General features: G+C 39.6%; 1 protein-coding gene across 5 annotated transcripts in view; it reads right to left on the minus strand.

Moving 5' to 3' along the window:
* The window catches only part of st18 (ST18 C2H2C-type zinc finger transcription factor), a 143,687-nt gene that overhangs the window by 52,359 nt on the left and 70,754 nt on the right, over positions 1-20,574 (minus strand). For 4 of the 5 annotated variants that reach the window (XM_042332409.1, XM_007905907.1, XM_042332407.1 and 1 more), the window contains 2 exons: positions 5,983-6,089; positions 3,332-3,386 (listed from right to left, as the gene is read on the minus strand). In XM_042332409.1, the coding sequence (XP_042188343.1) occupies positions 3,332-3,386; positions 5,983-6,089 (162 nt within the window). The remainder of the gene's footprint in view (positions 1-3,331; positions 3,387-5,982; positions 6,090-20,574) is intronic. The other variant, XM_042332410.1, reaches the window with a different exon arrangement.

A 20,574-nucleotide genomic window follows, 5' to 3' on the forward strand; every position in this document is an offset into this window, starting at 1 on the left:
GGGATGTGGTGGAAAACAGTAGCCTGGGGTTGTTCTTCGCCTCCAGGATTATCCTGGAGTAGAAGGACGACTTGGCCGAGGCTAGAGTGGAGCGGTAAATTTTGAGGAGGTCCAGCCAGATTTGTCGGTGGACCGTTAGGCCAGATTTGACAAAGGTGCGCTCAGCAGCCCGCACCTGGCATTTCAGTGAGCGGAGGTGGGTGGTGTACCAGGGGGAGGAGCGGGAGTAGGAGACAGTGCGGGAAGTGATGGGGGCAAGAGTATCGAGTGTGGAGGAGAGGATATTGTGGAGGAGGGAGAGAGGAGAAGAGGGGTCGGTGAGGGTTGAAGGCCAGAGGGAGAGGAGTTCAGAGGACTCCAAGGCATCGGTTAGGGATTGTGGGGGTAACTTCTTCCAAGGGCGGTAGAAGATGGTGGTAAAGAACAGTAAAGAACAGTTTCAGCACAGTCCTAGCGCAGCAACAATCTTTCCATTTCTTATTTGTTTTCCACAGGTTTATGCAATGCCATGTAATCAGCCATTCCATTTATTTCAATATACAAATAATTAAAAATTACTTTACAAGTTTATTTTTCTCTTCTCACTGATTCAATTGTGGAATGCAGCAATTATGTAAAGGTACTTTACATCTCTATTGAATGCAGTTTTTAAATCACTGTACAATTTAATAGTGGGTGAAAAAAGAGGAATTTCAATCAACCTTCCCAAAATAGAATCTGTAACTCAATTATTTGAAGATTTCATAATCTCTTGCACAATTTTCCACGCTGCAATGGGATTTAGCATTAAATAGTTGTGGAAGAGACAGGAGGGTAAAATGTATTGATTTTACAGTGCATGAATGGCACAACATACCATTCAAAATATTTTACGTGTTAAACTCAAAGGAAAACCTTGGTACCACTCGATTATTTCACAATGGCCACATATGATTTTTTAAGATTTTCGCTCACATTGAGGTCTAAAGCAGAAAGGTTTCAAACAGGATTTCTCAATAACGATTCATGTCATAGATTGGAATGGACTCTGTTGTACCTAGCTCCAGTCATTAGTTACTCTGTGGGTAAAGAAACATCACCTGATGACTGTGCTGAAATTGCCCTTTACAACTCTACACCTGTGTGTCTTCTTGTTTTACTGTCTTGATGCATCCTAAAGTATTGTTCTTAGTTTTCTTTTTAAATGATATTTAAAATGTCATATATCTCTGAGTCGTTTTCACTCAAGACTGAAGAGCTCTAACTTGTCTAATCATTAAGACAGAGTTGAGAGTCTGAAAAACGTTTGTCACAGTGTGAATCAGAGGACACCCCACCACTAAACATGAATTAACTCAGTATTCACATACAACAGCCATTGTAATAATATTATTATAATATTTATAAATGATTATAATTTATGATAAATGTTAAAATAAATTATTTTATTATTGTAATTTTTCACTACTAGGCAGACAGAAACGATCTACCACGACAAAACAAATGTCAAATCTACATTCCACCACTCAATGGCAATAAATTAATGAATTAGACATATACCCCAATACAACAAAAGTCATACAACCACAAGGTAACAACAACCAGATGGATACTCTATCACGACACAGCAGGGTTCAAACACAAACGTCACAAGATATTTCCAAACTGAAGGCTGTTAACCCTGCAAGTCAAAGCTCTCACCTGACTTAACAAGCAGTGGGAAACATACAGTTGTTCGCAATGGCAAGTTTTAGCTCGTTAAACTCCAGCAGGATCCCTAAAACCCGGCCTTAGCTGACCAAAAAACCCTTAAATTCTCAGTTAAGGACAAGTGAAACAAGTGCCCTCTGTATATGAGTGGGTGTCCATTTGTGAAAGCTCTTTGGCTTCCACTGAAACAAGATAATCTCAGATTTGTAAATAAACAGCCTTAATACTGCCCTATGGATAAATGTAGATCCCTCTGACCTGACTGTTCCTTTTGGCCTACAGAAGATTCAGACAACATGTGCCCATAAGAGCAGTAAAGACCAACTCAGAGAGCACTATAACAGGGGTGGAGTACCTCTCCTTACACTATCTGGCTTGCTCCCCTGATGTCCATTCAAACTCTGAGAACGTTTTACTATTATTTTAATAAACTATTCATTTGACCGGTTCTTTCATAAGGAATAAAAATATCCACTCAAATTTGGTGTTCAGTGCATGCGGCAAGGCAATATTGGTTATTCTCCCTGGTTTTAAAGTGGTACAAATGTTAAGTGCTGTATCAACTGTCTTCCGGCTCCACATCACTATATTCATGAGAGCAAAGGGGTTTAATTTCTGACAGTAACAAGATTAGAGATGGGAACCAAAATTACTGCTGTTTTTACTGACAATGTTGAATATTCACAGAATTCATGAGAGATTCCTAAGGACTGCCAAGGAGCTAACTTACCTCCAACAAAAGATCAAGAGAAATTCTGGAAAATTATTGAAAAATATATAACACAGAAAAAGGTCATTCAGCCAACAAATCTTTGCAATCTCCCAACATAGGGCTGGTACCATTTTGTTTTACAGTTGGAAGTTAGAAGTAAGAAGGGACGTTAGACTGAACATTTTCACAGGATGGGTAATAGTTTGTGGAATAATTTACTGGGAAGGTCATTGAAGCAAATAGCACAAATTGGTTCGAAACGCAAATAAATGCATTTCTCTATAGAGAAACCATTAAGGGATATGACTGGTGACTGTGGTTCTGAACTATCAAAAGGAATACAGCTTGCTTGATCTCATGGGAACAAATGCAATATCTTTGTTACGACCTCCATCTCCCCAGCCAAATGCCTGCTAAACACAGTTAGTCTTGCTCTGCAGATGATTGGAAAAGCAGAAGAAAAGTTGGTTATTCAATACCTAGCTTCAATAGTAAGAATTGAATGCATCTATAGGAAATAGCTATTGCCAGCAGTTGAAAATAACTCCAAAACTGTCAATATTCTTACCAACAAACAGACATTTCCATGCCGCTATTAGGTGAATATGTCATTTACGAAGGATAAAATTATTATAGTTTAAACGCCTAGTTTAAACTTTACATACCAGAGTACCCATAACAAGCAAATTGTTATGTTGTTCATTATTTGTCCCTTTTAGGTTTGACAGCAGAATGAGTAAAATGTGAGTCAAAATCACCCCGACTGCTGCAGTGTATTCACTTTTGATGAATAGACCTTTTTTGCTGAATGTATCGCGTTTGGAAAAGCCAATATTAATTCAGTGCTAACCCATCAGGGGATCTCCACAGGAACCAGTCTGTGTTCCAAGGCACCAAGCAAAGAGATTTAAGTCCTATTCAGCAACTCACCCCTAGATCCTTTTGAGCGTGTGCGCAGTCTCTTTTCTTCACTGTCTGTGTCCATCTGTAATGTGGTGAGAGATATTAGTGACAACCACTTGCAATTATTCCTGGTATCTACCTTACATTAAACAAATAATAAACTAAACAAATACTTTGCAGACTGATAGCTTTTGCACTGTATTATGCACTGCTTTCACCAAACTCATCTGAATCCTCGCTGGATGAAGGTCATCTCTAATTTTTGCATTCACCAAAAGCAACTGAGTGAACAAGATGTGTGGTTACCTTAGTTTAAATGGGAAACATGACTCTTTTATCTAATGTTGTGTTGTGATTGAAAGCACTGACCTGTATTAGATTTATAATAGGGGAGCAGGTGTGGCTATGATGGACCTTAATTTCCTTTAATAAACCTTTTGTGCACTGCACTCGTATGGCAATACAATGCTCTCTGAGGCCCTGCGCATAATAGGTTCATTACTTTTGATTACTATGGTCTATTGAGAGAAAGAACTCCCCAACACACTATATTATGTGCTGTTAAACCAATATATACCATTTATTCATTTTCTTTCAGTAGTTCACGTGCAGCACTTAGAGTGATTTTAACAACTGGTCTTCATAAATGAAACTATTAAAAAAAATGCAACCAGCGTATTTTATTGCAAGCAGAATTAGCAGTATTGTGATCTGTTTGCTATGTCTATGAATCTTTCAATCGCAATTCATTGTCATTCTTGTTATAACGGTACACAACAACCCATCCTTAATTTCACAAACCACCGCATTATGGTAAACAGACAAAAGAAGAGTGGCTCTGTGATGTCTGCAGGAAAACAAAAATCAGGTCAAATGAACTCTACGGTTTTGTTAGTTGTGAGTAGCTTTTCTGTGAATAAAAAATCTGTTCCACTCAATCATAAAAAAATGCTTTGACACACAAATACAATTAAAGATCTCCTAAACTACTGGGAGAGGCAAGATTCGTTGCTGGAGTGCATCTGTTCTCTGTTTGCATACAGTCAAAATAGCCTATTTTAGCTCTATTCAATAGAGCACAACCTTTCCGATAGCCTTAGCCATATGACCACTGTCTTAAAATTTAAGATTGGAAAGCTTTCAAATTAACATTGAATATAAGAAATTGCCAAAACATTGCACAATCTTCCACTGATGGCCATGAGAAACTTCAGGCCTCTGATATAAATATACTTATATGTTTATACATTTAAAAAACAACAAAACAAACTGAACATAAGGCAAACAGTGAAATACAATAATCTTACAATATCAACTCTTTGAGGTTGACTTGCACATTTTTGCACTGAATATTAAATGATGACTAGCCCACCATTTGGTTTGTGTAGATGATAACGTAAATGAAGTCATCTTCTGTGGTTCGACCTCTTTATCCAACTCTATAGTATCTGAGCATTACAGTACACCAGGAAACTTTGCTTAAAATGTCATGACCCACATTGTCTGCGGTACATGTAAAATGGGCATCATTCGGATGCAATTATCAAAGGGTAAAATTGCTCCACAAAACATATGGCAAAGAATACTACATACTTAAGAGTTCCATTTAATGCATGTACAAATATTTAACTCTGGCCAGCTCCTGTTGTCAAAAAAGAGAAAGCCGAGGTGAGCAATTGTATTTCTATGGTGCAAATATCCTAATAGACTTTGCTGCCAGTCCCAGCGCTCTTTCGTTTCTCTGTCTGTCTTGTTGCCAGACACCCTTAACGGAGGCTGAGAGTAGGTTTGCCATGGCAAACTGTACCAACGTATTTGAAAGATTCATTTTCTTAGCAGTGAAGAATTTGCATCAGAATTTAGCCAACACAAACTACGTAGCCCAAGACAGAAAATCATCTCAACCTCCCCCGCACCCAATGGGTAAAGGCACCACCTAATGCAACACCAGGCAAAACAGATGGAGAAAGTCATAGGATCAAATGCTGGTGTGGAGAGAGAAACAATGACAATTGTGAAGATGAAGATAATAGTCTCATAAAAATACTTAAGTATTTGAAGAGAAATAATCTAAGGGTCATGGGGAAAGAGGAGGGAATGAGAATTGGAGCATATAGCTCCAGTGGGTAAGCTGACACCAGCATGAATTTGATGGGTTTATTTTATGCTATATTTTCCACAAATCTACAAACCTACCTAAAAGAAATACACTAAAAGTATTTTGACGCCCCACCCCCATCATAAATATCTGACATATATAAAAGTGATTTAACAATTCCAGACAATTGTGACGAAGAGTCGTAGACTCGAAACGTTGACTGACTTTCCTTTCTACATAGATTGTGACTGAACTGCTGAGTTTTCCCAGCTCTCTCTGTTTTTTTTTAACAATTCCAGACTTGGATGTGTATGTATACCAGATAAAGCCAGGTTAAAATGTGACCAATCTGATCATCTGTCTTGTCTTACCATTTGACCATCAAGCGTGTTATCCAATAAGGCCAGACAATCCATACTTGGAGTTACAGTGTACATGTCAATGCCTGAAAATGAATGAACTGAACATTTTTTTGTGTACTAAATTATTATGTGCTCACAACAAAAGCCCTTCCAGAGCTGTGAGTGTGCCACTGAACATACACAGAGATGAAAAAGTTCACAAAAGCACTGAGACCCACCCTCGACTGTTTGCTGTTGCAGTTATCCAGTGTTTCAGGGTAGCCAACCCTCTCGCCGTGCCCCTGTGTCCACGTCTGCTTTAACAGGTAATGTTGCAATTCATTCTCTGCAAGATGTAGAAGATAAAGGGTAAAAGTCTGCAGAACAAACGTATCACAGACAATACTCTGTGATACTAAAAGTCCTGTTTATTGCTTCACAATTAACTTCAAAATGCAAATGCCAACTCGACTGCTCTGTTATTTTAATCTTGGCTCTGTGTGACAGCAGTGAATACTCCCAGGTCGGAAAACATGCAGGTCACCACCAATTATACATACCAGCATTACCAATAACCCATTATAATCTCTTAACCCGAGAGGAGTACCCTCCACTTCACTAGATTACATTTAACCCAGGTCTCTTGGAGCTGAAGATGTTGAACCAGAGTTGCTTTTGCTTTGAAGTTACACACGTTGTAAGACAGAGTAGAATTCTCATCATCCATTTTGTTGATGATTGAATATTACTATTCAAACATAGCAGCCACAAATTACCCTTCTGCTGATGCTGGTGTGAATTCATGCAAAAGCTCGCACTTAATGGTTTTGAAGCATCCTGAATACAACATTTTAACTTTCCCCAAGGGGATGTAGGCCTACATTTTCATTGTATATGTGATTAATTATATGGAGTGGTGTAGTAGCGAAGTGGTGTGTCTGTTTGGGGTAATTTTGAATAAATAGTTGGTCAGATTGGATACTGTAGCTGCCCAAAAAGTGAGAACCCAGTCCTTGCATTATTTGTTCATTTGTCATGAATGTAACCTTGATCTCACTTAAATACATATTTACCTTTCCTTCAATGTAAGTTCGTAGGGTCAAAGTTAAAATAATAATAACCCTCGCATTTGATTTCGCGCCATTCACATTTGGGGGACATCTTGAAGCAATAACAGAATTTACTATCAAGTGTAGTGAATGTTGGGGATTATGGCAGCCAATTTACATGCTGAGGATAGCACAGCCAACCTGGCACATCTGCAGGAGCTGGAAGGGCAGAACAGTCATGGGGGGGCAGGGAGTCATCCTACTCAGCTCCTGTTAACCCTGCAAGCCAAAGCTCTAACAGTAGGGTGGTCCTAGCTGGACAAGCAGCGGGAGAGCATGCTGGACAGCAATATCAATGGCAAGCTATGCGGTTTTAGCTGGTTAGACTCCAGCAGTACCCCAACACACACTGTAGGGTCCCCAAGACTTGGCTTTTGCAAACCTGCAACTAATACTTTCCAGAATTAGGTAAACAGGATGTGTCCCTCCAGGGAGAGAGTGCGCATTCCATTTCAACAATCTATCTCTGGGATTTCCATGTGTTGGTGAGATGCATGGAAATCTCAGCTTGGTTTGGATACTCTTAAGCGTGATGATGGGTCAGATATCACATGTGTCAGATATCGTCTGACTAAAAAAAAATGCCAGGACACTGGGAGAAATTCACTTCTCTTTTTGAACCAAGGAATCTTGAAGATCCACCTGAGCAAATAAACAGGTACTCAGTTTAATGTCTCATCCGAAGGACAGCAATTATTATAATGCAGCGCATACCCAGTGGGTCGGATTGAAGTATTTGCTGGTGGCTGGAATGAGCCTCAATTTGCACAATTCAGATTCCTTATCAGGGAATACCACAAATTAGTACCCTAATTTGTTCCCTTCTGACTGAATATCTCCTATTCAAGAACAACAGCCCCAAGGTTTGCTGTTTTTGTTGTTTGCTGTGATTTCAAGCAAAACTCTGGGTTAATACTTTCAAAGTACCTGTAGTGTCAGAACAAAACTGGAAAAATTAAATGGCTTGGCACTCACGGCATTGCCTGCTCCATCTCTAGTGTAAAGAGAGGGGAGGGGAAACATGAATACAATGCTATTACTATCTGGTCTTTTGAGTTTGCGCCTGGTGCACCCACAACTTGTGTTGCTGTACCAAAAGCAAATTTCACCGTTTCAATTTCATCTTGTATCATATTGATACAATTTCTATTGAAAAAAGTACATTGATTTTTGATGTGCAGTACAGGAATGGTGCTCAATGTGTTCAATTTGAAGAAATTAAAATTCAGATGAAAACAGAGTGCTACAAAACAGCACCAGAAATTTTAACTGAAAATGATACAATTTGGGGTTGAAACAGTGGATCATAACATTGGATGAAAAAGGTGAGATGAAAGATGAATTGTCAAAAGGACTTCCCACTGGAAGCAGAAAGTTGAAGCCATAAGTTAAGTCTCACTTTTACATTGGAGGTGGCAGTGGCGGTGGTGGGTGGAGGGGTCAAGTGAGAGCAGAGGCATTATTTCAGAATGATTAAGGTTTTAGTTGAGAGGTCTTGGAGCCGCTAGAGGCCCGGGGGTCCAGGGCCGATCAATGGATTTTTCGCCTTTTGCAGCCACGTTGGATCCTAGTTTTCAAGCCCTTTTTACTCGTGTTTAATGCTACAAAACAACCTACACATAAATCAAGGCACATATAATTTTTGCTTATATAAATCAGCCTGTTTTGTCTAAAATAAGTGCTGAAATCTAGTGAAGTGAAGAGAAAGATGGCTTTATATGCTTGGTAAATGACAAAAATATATAGTTCCTGTGGCACCCTGCTTAATATCTCCATGCATTTTGGACAATCTCCCCTAACAAACACCTTCTGCTTCCTTCCTTCCACCGCTGACAAAGCACCAAACCCCCAACACTGCATTGGATTGTCAGCCAGACTATGCAAGTTAAAAATCCCGACATGGGGTTTAAACCCACAACATTATGACTCAGCTGCAAATATGTTATCAACTGAGTCAAGATGACCCCTCAAGTCTTAAATCGTTTTAATTAATCTTCCTAACGATATTTAGATGTCAAAATGGTGGACATACTGTTGTAACAAAGGATAAACTTCAGTTAAGTCAAAAGGCTTTTTCTCATCCTCAACTTCTCCAATGGTTAAAATTCACTTTACAGTATATTCTGTGAACCGCTTTGGGACGTCTAGAAGACGTGAACAGCGCTATATCAAATGCAAGGATTATTTATTATTATTAACTTGTTCCTCTCTTTTTCCTCTTCTTATTACCATTCATCTTAGCAATATCACAACCACTGGGTATGATCTTTGATTTTGTAAATGAGGAACAAATACTTTGTCATTCATCTGCATCCGCAGTTTACTCTGTCATGTGCATATCTCTGCCATGCCACCATGGACATTCTGAAGTAAAACTGTGTCGTACTAAGTACTAAAAAGTTCCAAAGTAAAACTGTGGCATACTAAGAACTCTGAAACAGTCAGGACCATTTGTTTGCTTTCAAGAAGTTAACAGAAAGAAAATTGGACATATGCACAGACATACTCCCCCGAGGAGAGTATTGTGTGATGTGATAGCTGAGCAGGTGCACCACCTTAAAAAAGGACAGAATTAAGTTTGGCGCCGCATTAATCACTCTGTCCACCCCCTCCTTTGCCGCACACTGCCAAATGGATGCGCTGTGGCAAAGCATGAATAAGACAACTTATTTGCATTGTAGCAAAAACATTTCTGCAGTAATACAGATGGAACAGAGTTTAGCCCTTCCTGCTGCAAGAAGGTTAACATTCCTGTTTCATACAGGAACCCATTACAAAGATGCTTTTTAGATCTCACTCTGGCAGCTTGCAAAATGCACCTTTTTCCTTTCATACAACCACTGCAAAAATGTACTACCGTACAGATATTGCTGCTGAGTATTACAAAACTGAATCCAAGAAACCTACATAACTTGCCAATCACAATAGGCTTGGAACAGAGTTGTTTTTTTTCTGGTTAAACATTTTATTTTAATACAGAAATGCTACTTAAATCCTAGGACGATTAACTGGGATGTTTTGTATATAAAAAAGTAATTCTCAACATTACAGACAATTACTGCCAAGTCTTCCATAGTATTTTAATTCTTTATACTTTACACTTTCTTAAATTAACACCCATCTCCATTTATGCATTCAACATTATAACATTAAATATGAATGTCATAGTTTGAATCTAAAGTGAAAGCTAATGTATCATGCGGAGGTGAATTCATGTGTGTCTGTTACTTGAATAACTTGTTTCAATTAAGTAATATTTGTTTTTAATGATGAGGTGCAGCTGCATCAAGGATGAATTAGTAATGGGGCTGTCCCATCTTATTCTCTTGTTTTTAGATGAAAAATAATGGTCGGTGAATATCTTATGAACAAACAAATGTGCATAGAACAACACATTACAAGATGTTGATACCATCTTTAATGTATCAATGTACAAGACAGGGTTATTCACAAACCTGGGGCTGAGTACACAAATTCCCTTTCGAGTGGAATAAAGATTGTGCTTAACTTCTTATGCAATATTATGTTTTTTGTAGAGAAACCTGGGTGGAAAGACCAATGCCCATGCTAGAGGAAACCACAAAAAANTGGAAAAAATAGGAGAAAGGACAAGATAAATCAATAAGCTTGGTTTCTACATGGCCTTAGATTGTGTGAAGAGGCAGGAAATTTGAATTGAAAATATGAATTACCACAACACAACTCAAGAGAGGTTTTGACAATAAAAGCGCTTCAGTCCATTTTATTCTTCAGAATACCCATTCTCCCATTTTCCTATCACAGCATCAAGCTGGCTCTAACAGAAGGTCAGACTCAAAGGATACACCTGAACCCATGCAGTGAGACTAAACTAATAGTTTGATCTTCGGGAAAGAACAAATTGGAATAGGAGGGCTTGATGTGTTTTGATTTAATGATGAGGACCTATATAATGCACATTTTCCGCTTCATGTAAACATGTTTTAAAAAATTAGAATAAGCATTGCTTTCAAGATTGAAATTTCCTCTGGTATAGATCAGAGTACTAGGAAGTTGAGTTGTTCTCAAGTATGAGTTAGTCTGGTTAGAACTTGGGACTCACTGGAGCTGAAGATAATAATAATAATAATAATAATCCTTGCATTTGATATAGCGCTTTTCACGTCGGGAGGACATCCCAAAGCGCTTCACAGACCACACTGTAAAGTGAATTGACTGTATATTTGTGGGCGAACGCGGCAGCCAATTGCGCACAGCAATGTCCCACAAACAGTCGTAGATTGAAAATGACCAATTTATTATTGTTTTGTTTTGGAGGGATTATTATTAGGAGTGTGGAGTAAGGAAACTTGCCCAAGGTTTCGCCCTGACCTGCCTGGAATTGAACTCAGATCTCTCGCTTGCAAAGCGAGTGCTCTACCCACTGAGCTACAGGACTCCACATGTTTGATTACAAGGCTTTACCAATTCCTTGTGGGGAATTTATGTGGCCCAGCTTGTCTCTTGTATGTGGCAAAGAATCCATATCCCACATGAGTCAACGGAGTAAAACTTATGGTTTTTCTTAAGTCATAAAGTGGAAATCCCAATGACCCAAGGGAATTTTGTTCCAAAAGTAAATTTCATATGAACAGAATTTCAATGGGCGGTGTGACGTGTTTCCAGTTAATGGAAAAGCATCTATTTTGTACAACTTGGTTTATTTATCAAGAAGTTCCATTAAGAAAACCGGAAATTAAACCCTGTTCACGTATATTTCTTACATAGCGTTAACTAGCCCACAACCTGTACCTCCTAATTCAGAAATAGAGTATTGTGCTACTGTGCTGTAGCTATGCAGCTGAAGCCCTGCTTTTAAAACATGTACATGCTTCAAAATAAAATACTGGTATCAGTATTTGTAGGGATCACCTGCACTGAATATTCTTGGCCAGTAAACCCCTCAAATATATTGTGCTGATGATCTTTAATGCTAAATTCAGCAGTATCAACATCACAATTGGAGGATGGGTGTTGGACAAAATCCCAAAACACCAGACTCTGTCGTTAGATACGGTTTGTGTTGCGAGAAATGTTAATGTTCCAGAGGGCCACTATCTCCAAGGCCTTTGTCTGTTAATCCTAAATCTATGGTCTTAAAATTTACAATTGTCAAAGGTTTGAAAAATTATTTTATTTTGTGTTAATATGGAAGTCGGTTTACTCGGTTCTTAAAACGATTTATGTGGCAAAACCGATTTCCAAATTCAAACTATTTTTGGAAAAAAAATTACAAGAATGCTGCACAATCATAAATTTTCAGACAACAATCTGAAACAACAAGTTTCAGATCAAAGGAAATTGTGGGTCTCAGATTGGTATATGTTGACATTGTTATTCACTATGTGAGAGTTTTAACGAAGATATACTGTATAGGGATTGTGATAGGGTTTGGCAATGTGATAAACTGCATAGTGTATTAAAATGAGAGAATAGGAGCAATAAACTCAGCACTGACAAATGTTATGAAGAGTCAGCCTGGTTCAGTAGCAGCGCTCTTGCCTCTGATTCAGAAGATTGTAGGTTCAAATACCATGTCAGGACTTGAAACTACATAGTCTAAGATGATACTACTTTGCTGTGGGTTGGATGAGATATTAAACCGAGGTCCAATTTACCTGGTCAGGTGAATGTTAAAGATCCCATGATACTTTTCGAGAAGGAATTTCTCCTGGTATCCTGGCCAACAATCCCCCAAATATATTGTTTCATGGCTATTTGTCAGTGTTCATGGCTGTGCACAAATGGACTGCCACATATGCCTACAAATACAGTCACTCCCCTTTACAGTAAATCCTGTGAAGTGCTTTGGGACACCCTCCTGACATGAAAAGCACAATATCAAATGCAAGGATGTATTTGAATATTATGTATGCAACAAAATGCATCAGTGGGGTTTCATTTGCAGTGAATCGTAACAGGGGTAATTAATATGAACCTGGAGCTGTAAACAGGCAATCCTGTTGGTAAATGGAAGTGTGTTTCGCTGACCAGCAGGGACCCTGCTGTGAAGTGTGGGTCAATGTGATGCACTGACTGGTCGATTGAATTAAGATGTGAAGTGGCAAGCTAATGCCTGGCTTGGTGGGCAGCAACTCTGATCGACAGAATCTTCAGCACCAACCAAATAATTTTCGAATGGTTTGATCCTAATTTTTGATGATTTAATGATTCCTTGTGATCACTTGGCAATGTGATAATTAACACTGGTGATAATTTAGCAGTGTGATAATTATCACTGGTGATAGTTTGGCAATGTGATAATTTGACGATGTGATAATTATCACTGGTGATACTTTATCGATGTGATAATTATCTCTGGTGATACTTTATCGATGTGATAATTATTTCTGATGGTAATCGGTGATGGGTTAACTATCACTGGTGATAATTATGGTGTCTTTTTTAAAATCCCGTTTTACTATACTGAGCCACACTGGCTGGCTGAAACCTTACATGTATCAGGATGCCTGAATCACAGCACCTGGACCTCAAAGGAAGACCAGAGCATCATGTAATGCAACACAAGTGAGATGGAAAAGGATTAACTACCCCATGTCAGTCTCACCAATTTCATCACCATGGTATATGAGGCATTGAACAGAGGGCAGGTGGCTATGTGATGGGCTTCTACTCTCCCGACTTTCTCCTTTACACTTTGGTGGCTTCTGGACAAGGCATATCTCAGCATCTTCTGCAGATATCGCAGATTTGATCGAGTTATGCAGAGGTAAAGTTACCAATCTTGGTGGTGAGCCCTTACACAGTAACAGCTCTTCACCATTATAATCACACACCAGTGAGCATCACTTGCAATAGAAGTATAACTGACATTGTTCATTGGTACCTGCTATTCTTTAGAAAGTGACCTGTTCATTTTATGTGCTTCAGTGATTTCAGTTTTGCTCCTTGTTTTTAACACTGGATTCCTTGCTCTCACCAGACCATGTCAGATTGATCCATGATGATATGTACACTAATAGATCCATTACTGTGACTTTAACACTGCAAAGCTATTGAAAAATAATTTACAGTTGATTATTGAAAATTTCTATTACAAATAAATGTTATAATGCACTAATATATACATTAGATGCATTGCGTGAGGCTTACTTATAAGGAAAGCTAACAGATTATTCAGCTGTGTCTATGTAATTAATACGCAAATTCCCCAATGTTGAAAAATTAGCATAATGATAACAACACACGAGACGTCATCTGCTAAAGTGCAATTTGGGGTACTTTTTTCATAACCACATTTCTCCCAGGAATTATTTTCAATTTATTCAGTACTTGACTAGTTCTCAAGGGAAAGTGGTATCCTGATGCTCATTGCTTCTGCACAGCAACCAGAGCGTTCTCACTCGGAAGCGTCAGCCTCTGCCCTAACCCCATCTGCTGTTTCTCCGTTCCCTGGGGACACAGAGTTCAAAGTATACTCCTGAGATTCACTGGAGTGAAATTAGTCAATCGAGAAAAAAGCAAGCAACAAATATTCTAACTTTCTCCTACATTCATTGTTTCCACCAAGTTCTGTGAATTAACTTGCACTTTTGAAAACTATTGTCTTTGGTTAAAAAGTCGAACGAGCTGCATGTAAAAATACTCATCTTTTCCTCCTAGTTTATGCTGCTGAAGAATCTCAAAGCACAGATCTCAAGCAATGATGGTAAAGGCACTAAAAAAAAAGTTTGTTTGAACTTCTGCTGAACGTGAGAGAGTTAAAATTCCTGAAACGATGAGCACATCATTTGTACTGAGTCCCAGTCAATGTGATATTCTTGTCAGCAAACTTTAATGTGAGGATAATACTCACTGTATCAGTCTACCAGAGAGAGCTTGTACTGGGGCAAGGCCGAGGATAATCTCTTCTAACTATGCTGGCACTGTGCTTGTGCAGAAGGTGGGGCGGGGCAGAGGAGAGGGTTTTGAATGCTCATCCATCTGCTTTTTCCCCTCTTGCTCATCATAAAATCAAACACAAATATCTGTGCTAAGAATTTCAAGTGAACGCCTGCATTATCTATGTACAAAGTGAAATCCGAGCCCTTTTCCCCACCCAAGCCCCAGAGCATTATTCTTCTGGATGTAACAGAAGCAGCACATCTGCTCATTCTCCTCCTCCCAGCACACAAAAGTGTAAAGGGAAGCCTCGTTATAGTCTGGTTGGCTGGATCCAATGTCTTAACCATAAGTGAGGGGCAAAAAGTAGGCTGGTATCTAGGTTGACATCTATCCTTCATATTCCACAACCGGTCCCTAGCCAGGACCGCTTTCCTCCACCTCTACCACATTGCGAGCCTCCAGCCCTACCTCACTCCAAAAGCTGCCGAAATCCTTGTCCACGTCTTTGTCACCTCTCGCCTCGTCTACTCAAATGCCCTCCTCACTGGTCTCTCCTGCTGCACTATTCACAAAATTCAACTAATTTGAACCTCCGACATCCAGCGTTCTCACCCACACTAAACTCCATACCTCCATTACCCCAGTCACTGTCAAACTCCGTTGGCTCCTTGTGGATTAATTTCAAGAACCTCACTCTTCTATTTAAATCCCTTCATGCCCTGGCACACCCCTAACTCTCCAACCTGTTCTCTCCCTACACTGCTGCCCACTGCCTCCATTCAACTGACTCTGACCTCCTCCTTATTCCCCGGACCCTCCGCCCCACCATCGGCAGCCATGCTTTCAGCCACTACGTTCCGAAGCTATGATACGCTCTCCCTCAATCACTTCAGCTTTCCCCCTCTCTCCCTATTTTCAGGTTGCACTTGAAGACCTTTTTCAACCGTGCCTACAATCACCTTTCTGCTCCCTCTGGCTCGGCATCTAGCTCTGCCACTGTTAAGTGCTCCAAGATATCGTCCGGCGTGAAGGGCGCTATACAAATGCAAGTTGTTGTTGAAAGGCTGGCACTGTACTTGTGCAGAAGGTGGGATGGGACAGAAGTGAGGGTTTCGGATGCTTAACCATCTGCTTTTTCCCCTCTTGCTCTTCAGAAAATCAAACGTAGGTTGTTCACAGGAAGCATCACTAACACCTCTTCCTTATCCCTGCGCATCTGCGCTATGAGCATACACAAGGTGCAGGAAATGACATAGCACGCATGCTCAGAACATGGGAAGTGACATCAACACTGAATGTGGACAAGACGGAAGCCATACTCCTTGGCTCCTGTCAGCATCTTTACTCCTGTGGATCTGAACTCAATAACCTCCTTGGGCTCTCCCTCACACTCACCAGTGTGCAATCTAGGCATCCGGTTCGATCCCCAGCTGTCCTTCCTGCCCCACATCTGGTCTCTGACCAGGACTGCCTTCTTCTACCTCTGACACATTGCCTATCTCCAACCATACCTTACCCCAAATACAGCCGAAATCCTCGTGCATGTGTTTGACACCTCCCATTTGGATTACTCAAACGCACTCCTCGCCAGTCTCCTCAGCTCCACTATTCAAAAGATCCAGCTCATTCAGAACTCTGCCGTCTGCATACTGACCCAGACCAAATTCTGTACCCACATCTCACCAGTTCTGGCCATGCTCCACTGGCTCCTCATCACAGAATGGATCGACTTCAAGATCCTCACACTCGTGCCCAAATCCCTTCACTCTCTGGCACCTCCCTACCTCTCGGACCTCCTCACTCCCCAATCCACCACCCTCCGCCTTGCCCCATCTCTCCCCTTTTTCAAATCCCGCCTGAAAACCTTCCTCTTCAACCATGCTTACCGGATAGTCAATGCTGGTTAGTGCCTGTCCACAGTAGGGAAAAGCACTGTAACGAGGGATGCTATAACAGGGCTCCGCTGGATCCCAAAAGATCATTCATCTTTCTCAGTAAAATCTGCATCTAGCGTTATCAAGGAAGCACTACACATAGACACAGACGGGGTATTTGGTATGCTCCATTTTATTCCAGGTTAGCATCATAATCCTCATATACGGTGGAAGATCTTTACACTGTCCTCTAAACTCACACTGATTACTGGAAAAGGGACAGGATGGAGTATGAGGTTCTGGTGGGGAGCTCTAACAGCAGAGACACAATATACTCTTACATTGTTGTGATTCCTTTGCTAAGCTGATGATCTTGGCCCATATATTCACGATGAAAACACAAAATTGTGATTTTCTTCTTTGAAAGGAAACTGAGCTGCAAAATATTCTTTGTTTTTTCACGTCTCATACTGTTTCTAATCTTTCAGAAATTGCCTCAAATAGCCCTAAATCGTGCCTACATGCAGTATTTGATGGATAACACTTCAGGATAATGGAGAAGAACTGATTACCAAAACACGTTACTTTCTACAAATTGCATGAAGCTCGATATGAAGCTGATTTCTAAAAAGTGATCTCACTGTGCCATTGTAAGTTTTTTTATAAGATTTCTTTTTCGGTATAAAGATACAGCAAAAGTTTTTTTATCCTCAGCGATTAAGGTAAGATAGACCCATGGGCAAGTTTTCTTACTCCACGTACCGCTGTTTACCTGGCGGTAAACAGAAACCCAGTTGTTAGTTGATTGGTGAATTGCTTTTCCAGGGGTAATAATTCCATTTAGAAGAAATTTGCTCACTTCAATCCACAACTGTTTGTGGGATACTGCTGTGTGCAATTGGCTGCTGCATTTTGCCCACAAAATATACAGTCACTACACTTCACAGTATATTCCGTGAAGCGCTTTAAGATGTCTTGAAAGCTTTGATAAGGCGCTATATCAAATGCAAGGATTATTATTATTATCTGATACACCCATAAGATAGACCTATCTGACTTCGGTAATGTCTGTTATTCAATTTGGCTTACTTTTCATACTTACCACACTATCTGACGGACTGGAGACAAGTAACTGAGAGTAAATCTAAATTGGTCACTAAATTTATCAGCATTTGTGTAAACGTACAATGGATCCCGTGCAGCCATTTGCTACTTTTAGTGACCAGCGGAGAAACCTATGTTTTTTCTTATGAAGGCCTCTAAGTTATCCACATTTTTGTTGTTAGTTAGAATTTGCCCAGAGAACAGCACTTGCTTCCTGAACTGAGAATTTGGGGTAATTATATTCCAGTTTGTGGTATAAAATAACGTTCACAAACAAAGAATTTAGACTATTTACAATCATGCAGTGACAAACATTTTGGTTTCTATTCCTGGTCAGAATTATGACTGTGCAAAAGCTATGCACCCTTAAGCCCTTTCAGCTGGTTAGAAACGCCAGTCAACGCTATTGTTTATGTTATATTGAACACATACCTACTGTTCTTTTAAAGATCTTGAATTTCTACAATAACTTGCATTTATATAATGTCCTTCGAGTAACATCTTGGGAGTGCTTAATAGGAATAAAGTTAGATGCTAAGCAAGTGAGAGGGTGGGGGGAGGAGGAAGTGAGGTAGTCATAGGCAAATTTTAAGAACTAGTGTTTGAGGCGGGACTTAGAAGAGTTATTCCAAGATATTCTATTATTAAATATTTCCCATCCTATTATAACCTCTTTCAAATGTATCGGATCCTGTGCAATTTACTCTTACAGGGTGAGTGATATAAGAAAGGTTCCCAGGGACAATAGCTTTCTTTACTAAAGATTAAAACCTTTTATACACGAACATTGCTGCATTACAAAATCACATCTCTCAGAGGTAATGTAGACTTGTCATGCTTGTTGAACCATATCAGTTAAAACAAAGAAGGTTTTCTGTATAACACTTATTACAGGCCTACTTCTCCCAGTCGACACAGTGCACGTGTCCTAGTTAATGTATTTTTACGACCAATAATTGTAAACTCAAAAACACTAACCATGTAAAATTCACCAAGAAGATCGCTGTCCTTCGCACTTCAAGAACAATGTACAGTGGGCTCTTCTGATGACTCAGTGAATTAATCAATTAGGTGCACTGAGAGTTCAATGCCCGAATTGTGCCGAGACCTCAACTGGATTAGAAACTGAGGCACTGTAATTGACCTTAATGCACCTATGTCGGGGCGTAGGTGGAAATCAGGCTGCATTGCTGCTCTTCAATGCTATCCAGAAACCTGGCTCAAAATGCAAATGCATGGAGGTTGGAAGAGGCTCGTATCAGATTTGGCTATGATATCCCCTATATATTATATATATTATATATCCCCTATATATAACCTACCAACTCCCACCCCCTCCCCCAACAAGACTTGCATATCAATAAGGGTCGCTTGGGTGAGATACTGAGCTGAGACTACAGCAAGCAGTCAATGCTCACTGGAGAACATGGAGCCAATTGTGAGAAAATATTATGGAGAAATAAACAATTTTGTTTAAAAACAGTAAAGAAATCAAGCATTGCTTAATGGACTCATTTAAGAAAAACAGCTTGATTCTGTAGTAGTAGGTCGGTAAAGTGAATGTTCTGGAAGGATGAGATCAAAGCGCCTTCTTAATCCAAACCTCTCTTGTGATCTTGTGAACTCAATAATTCTTATTTTGATGGCGAGAGGGAGAATCCCACAATGATGTAAATTTTGCAGAATTTCTTAACTTATTCCTTAATTAAGAAATTTCGAGTAGGGAATCCTAGTAAGTGGAAATACAACATGCATGTCACTCCGATACCAAGCAGACTCCCAGCTGAAGGGAAACTGTGACTCCAAATGGAGAGTAGAGAGAACTCCACTCCTAAATAGAGTTTGGGTGAAGTTCTCGCTAACCAGTATCATAGATTTCTTTATAACTGCATAATGACAAACATTGCGTATGAATAATAAAAAAACTTTCAATGCAACGCTTCAAACCCTATGGCAATAGGAGTCACGGAGCACAGTATTTGAGGCATCACAACACAGTGCTAACAAAGACATTCATTTGTAGCCTCTCATTTATCTGGTTTACAATCTGTTTGTTTTAAAGGGTATCAATTCTTTTCCCTTTTGATTTGCTGGAAAATGTCTTGCATGCTGTAAGCTCCAAAGGGTATTCAGAACTCCAATGGTTAATGCAAATGGAGTTATGATAAGCTTCAGGCCAGTTGTCCCCTCATTTATTAGCCTGGCTGATGGAAGAGATTTGATGAGGCACTTCTGGCATAATTGAGTCATCACACAAAGAAGCCTGCTAGCATTCAGAGTGGTTTTATCAGCAGCAAACAGGCCTGATTACTGACAATTACACTCTGATCCATGGGGTAAGAAAGAGTAGGCAAAAAAAGTGGGAAATCTCCACATGCTTACACCCAGACATAATTTCTGCATTCATTTCACATACTGCATGGTTTCCATCCAAACATAATAAACCGTAAACAGAAGTTGGATGCTACAATTTACCTCAACGCTGAATTATAATGAATGCATCAGTGACCATCTGTAAGTTGAATTTGGTATAACAATTCCAGCAGGATATGAATTTCAAACTGTTTGCAAAAGAACAGCTGAACAAAAGCCACAACAACAACAGAAAGGCACATAATAAAATGCTGGACTGATTTCAATTGCTCATTTTGCTTGAAGTTAAAAAATCAAACCAAATATCTGAGATAAACACAGTGCAGTGCTACATTGTTTCTCTGCTGACTGAGGAAAATCACTTAATAATTGGTGCATGAGAGGGAAAACTAGTTATTAAAAATAATAATTGCTGAATCAAACAACAGATCATCACGGCTGCAGTAGTATTGCTTGACTATATGCTGTACCGAAACTTTTAGCTATTACCTTGTCAAATCAAGAGACA

Source organism: Callorhinchus milii, unplaced genomic scaffold, assembly GCF_018977255.1.
Source record: "Callorhinchus milii isolate IMCB2004 unplaced genomic scaffold, IMCB_Cmil_1.0 Scaffold2, whole genome shotgun sequence".
In the NCBI taxonomy this organism is placed as follows: Eukaryota; Metazoa; Chordata; class Chondrichthyes; order Chimaeriformes; family Callorhinchidae; genus Callorhinchus; species Callorhinchus milii.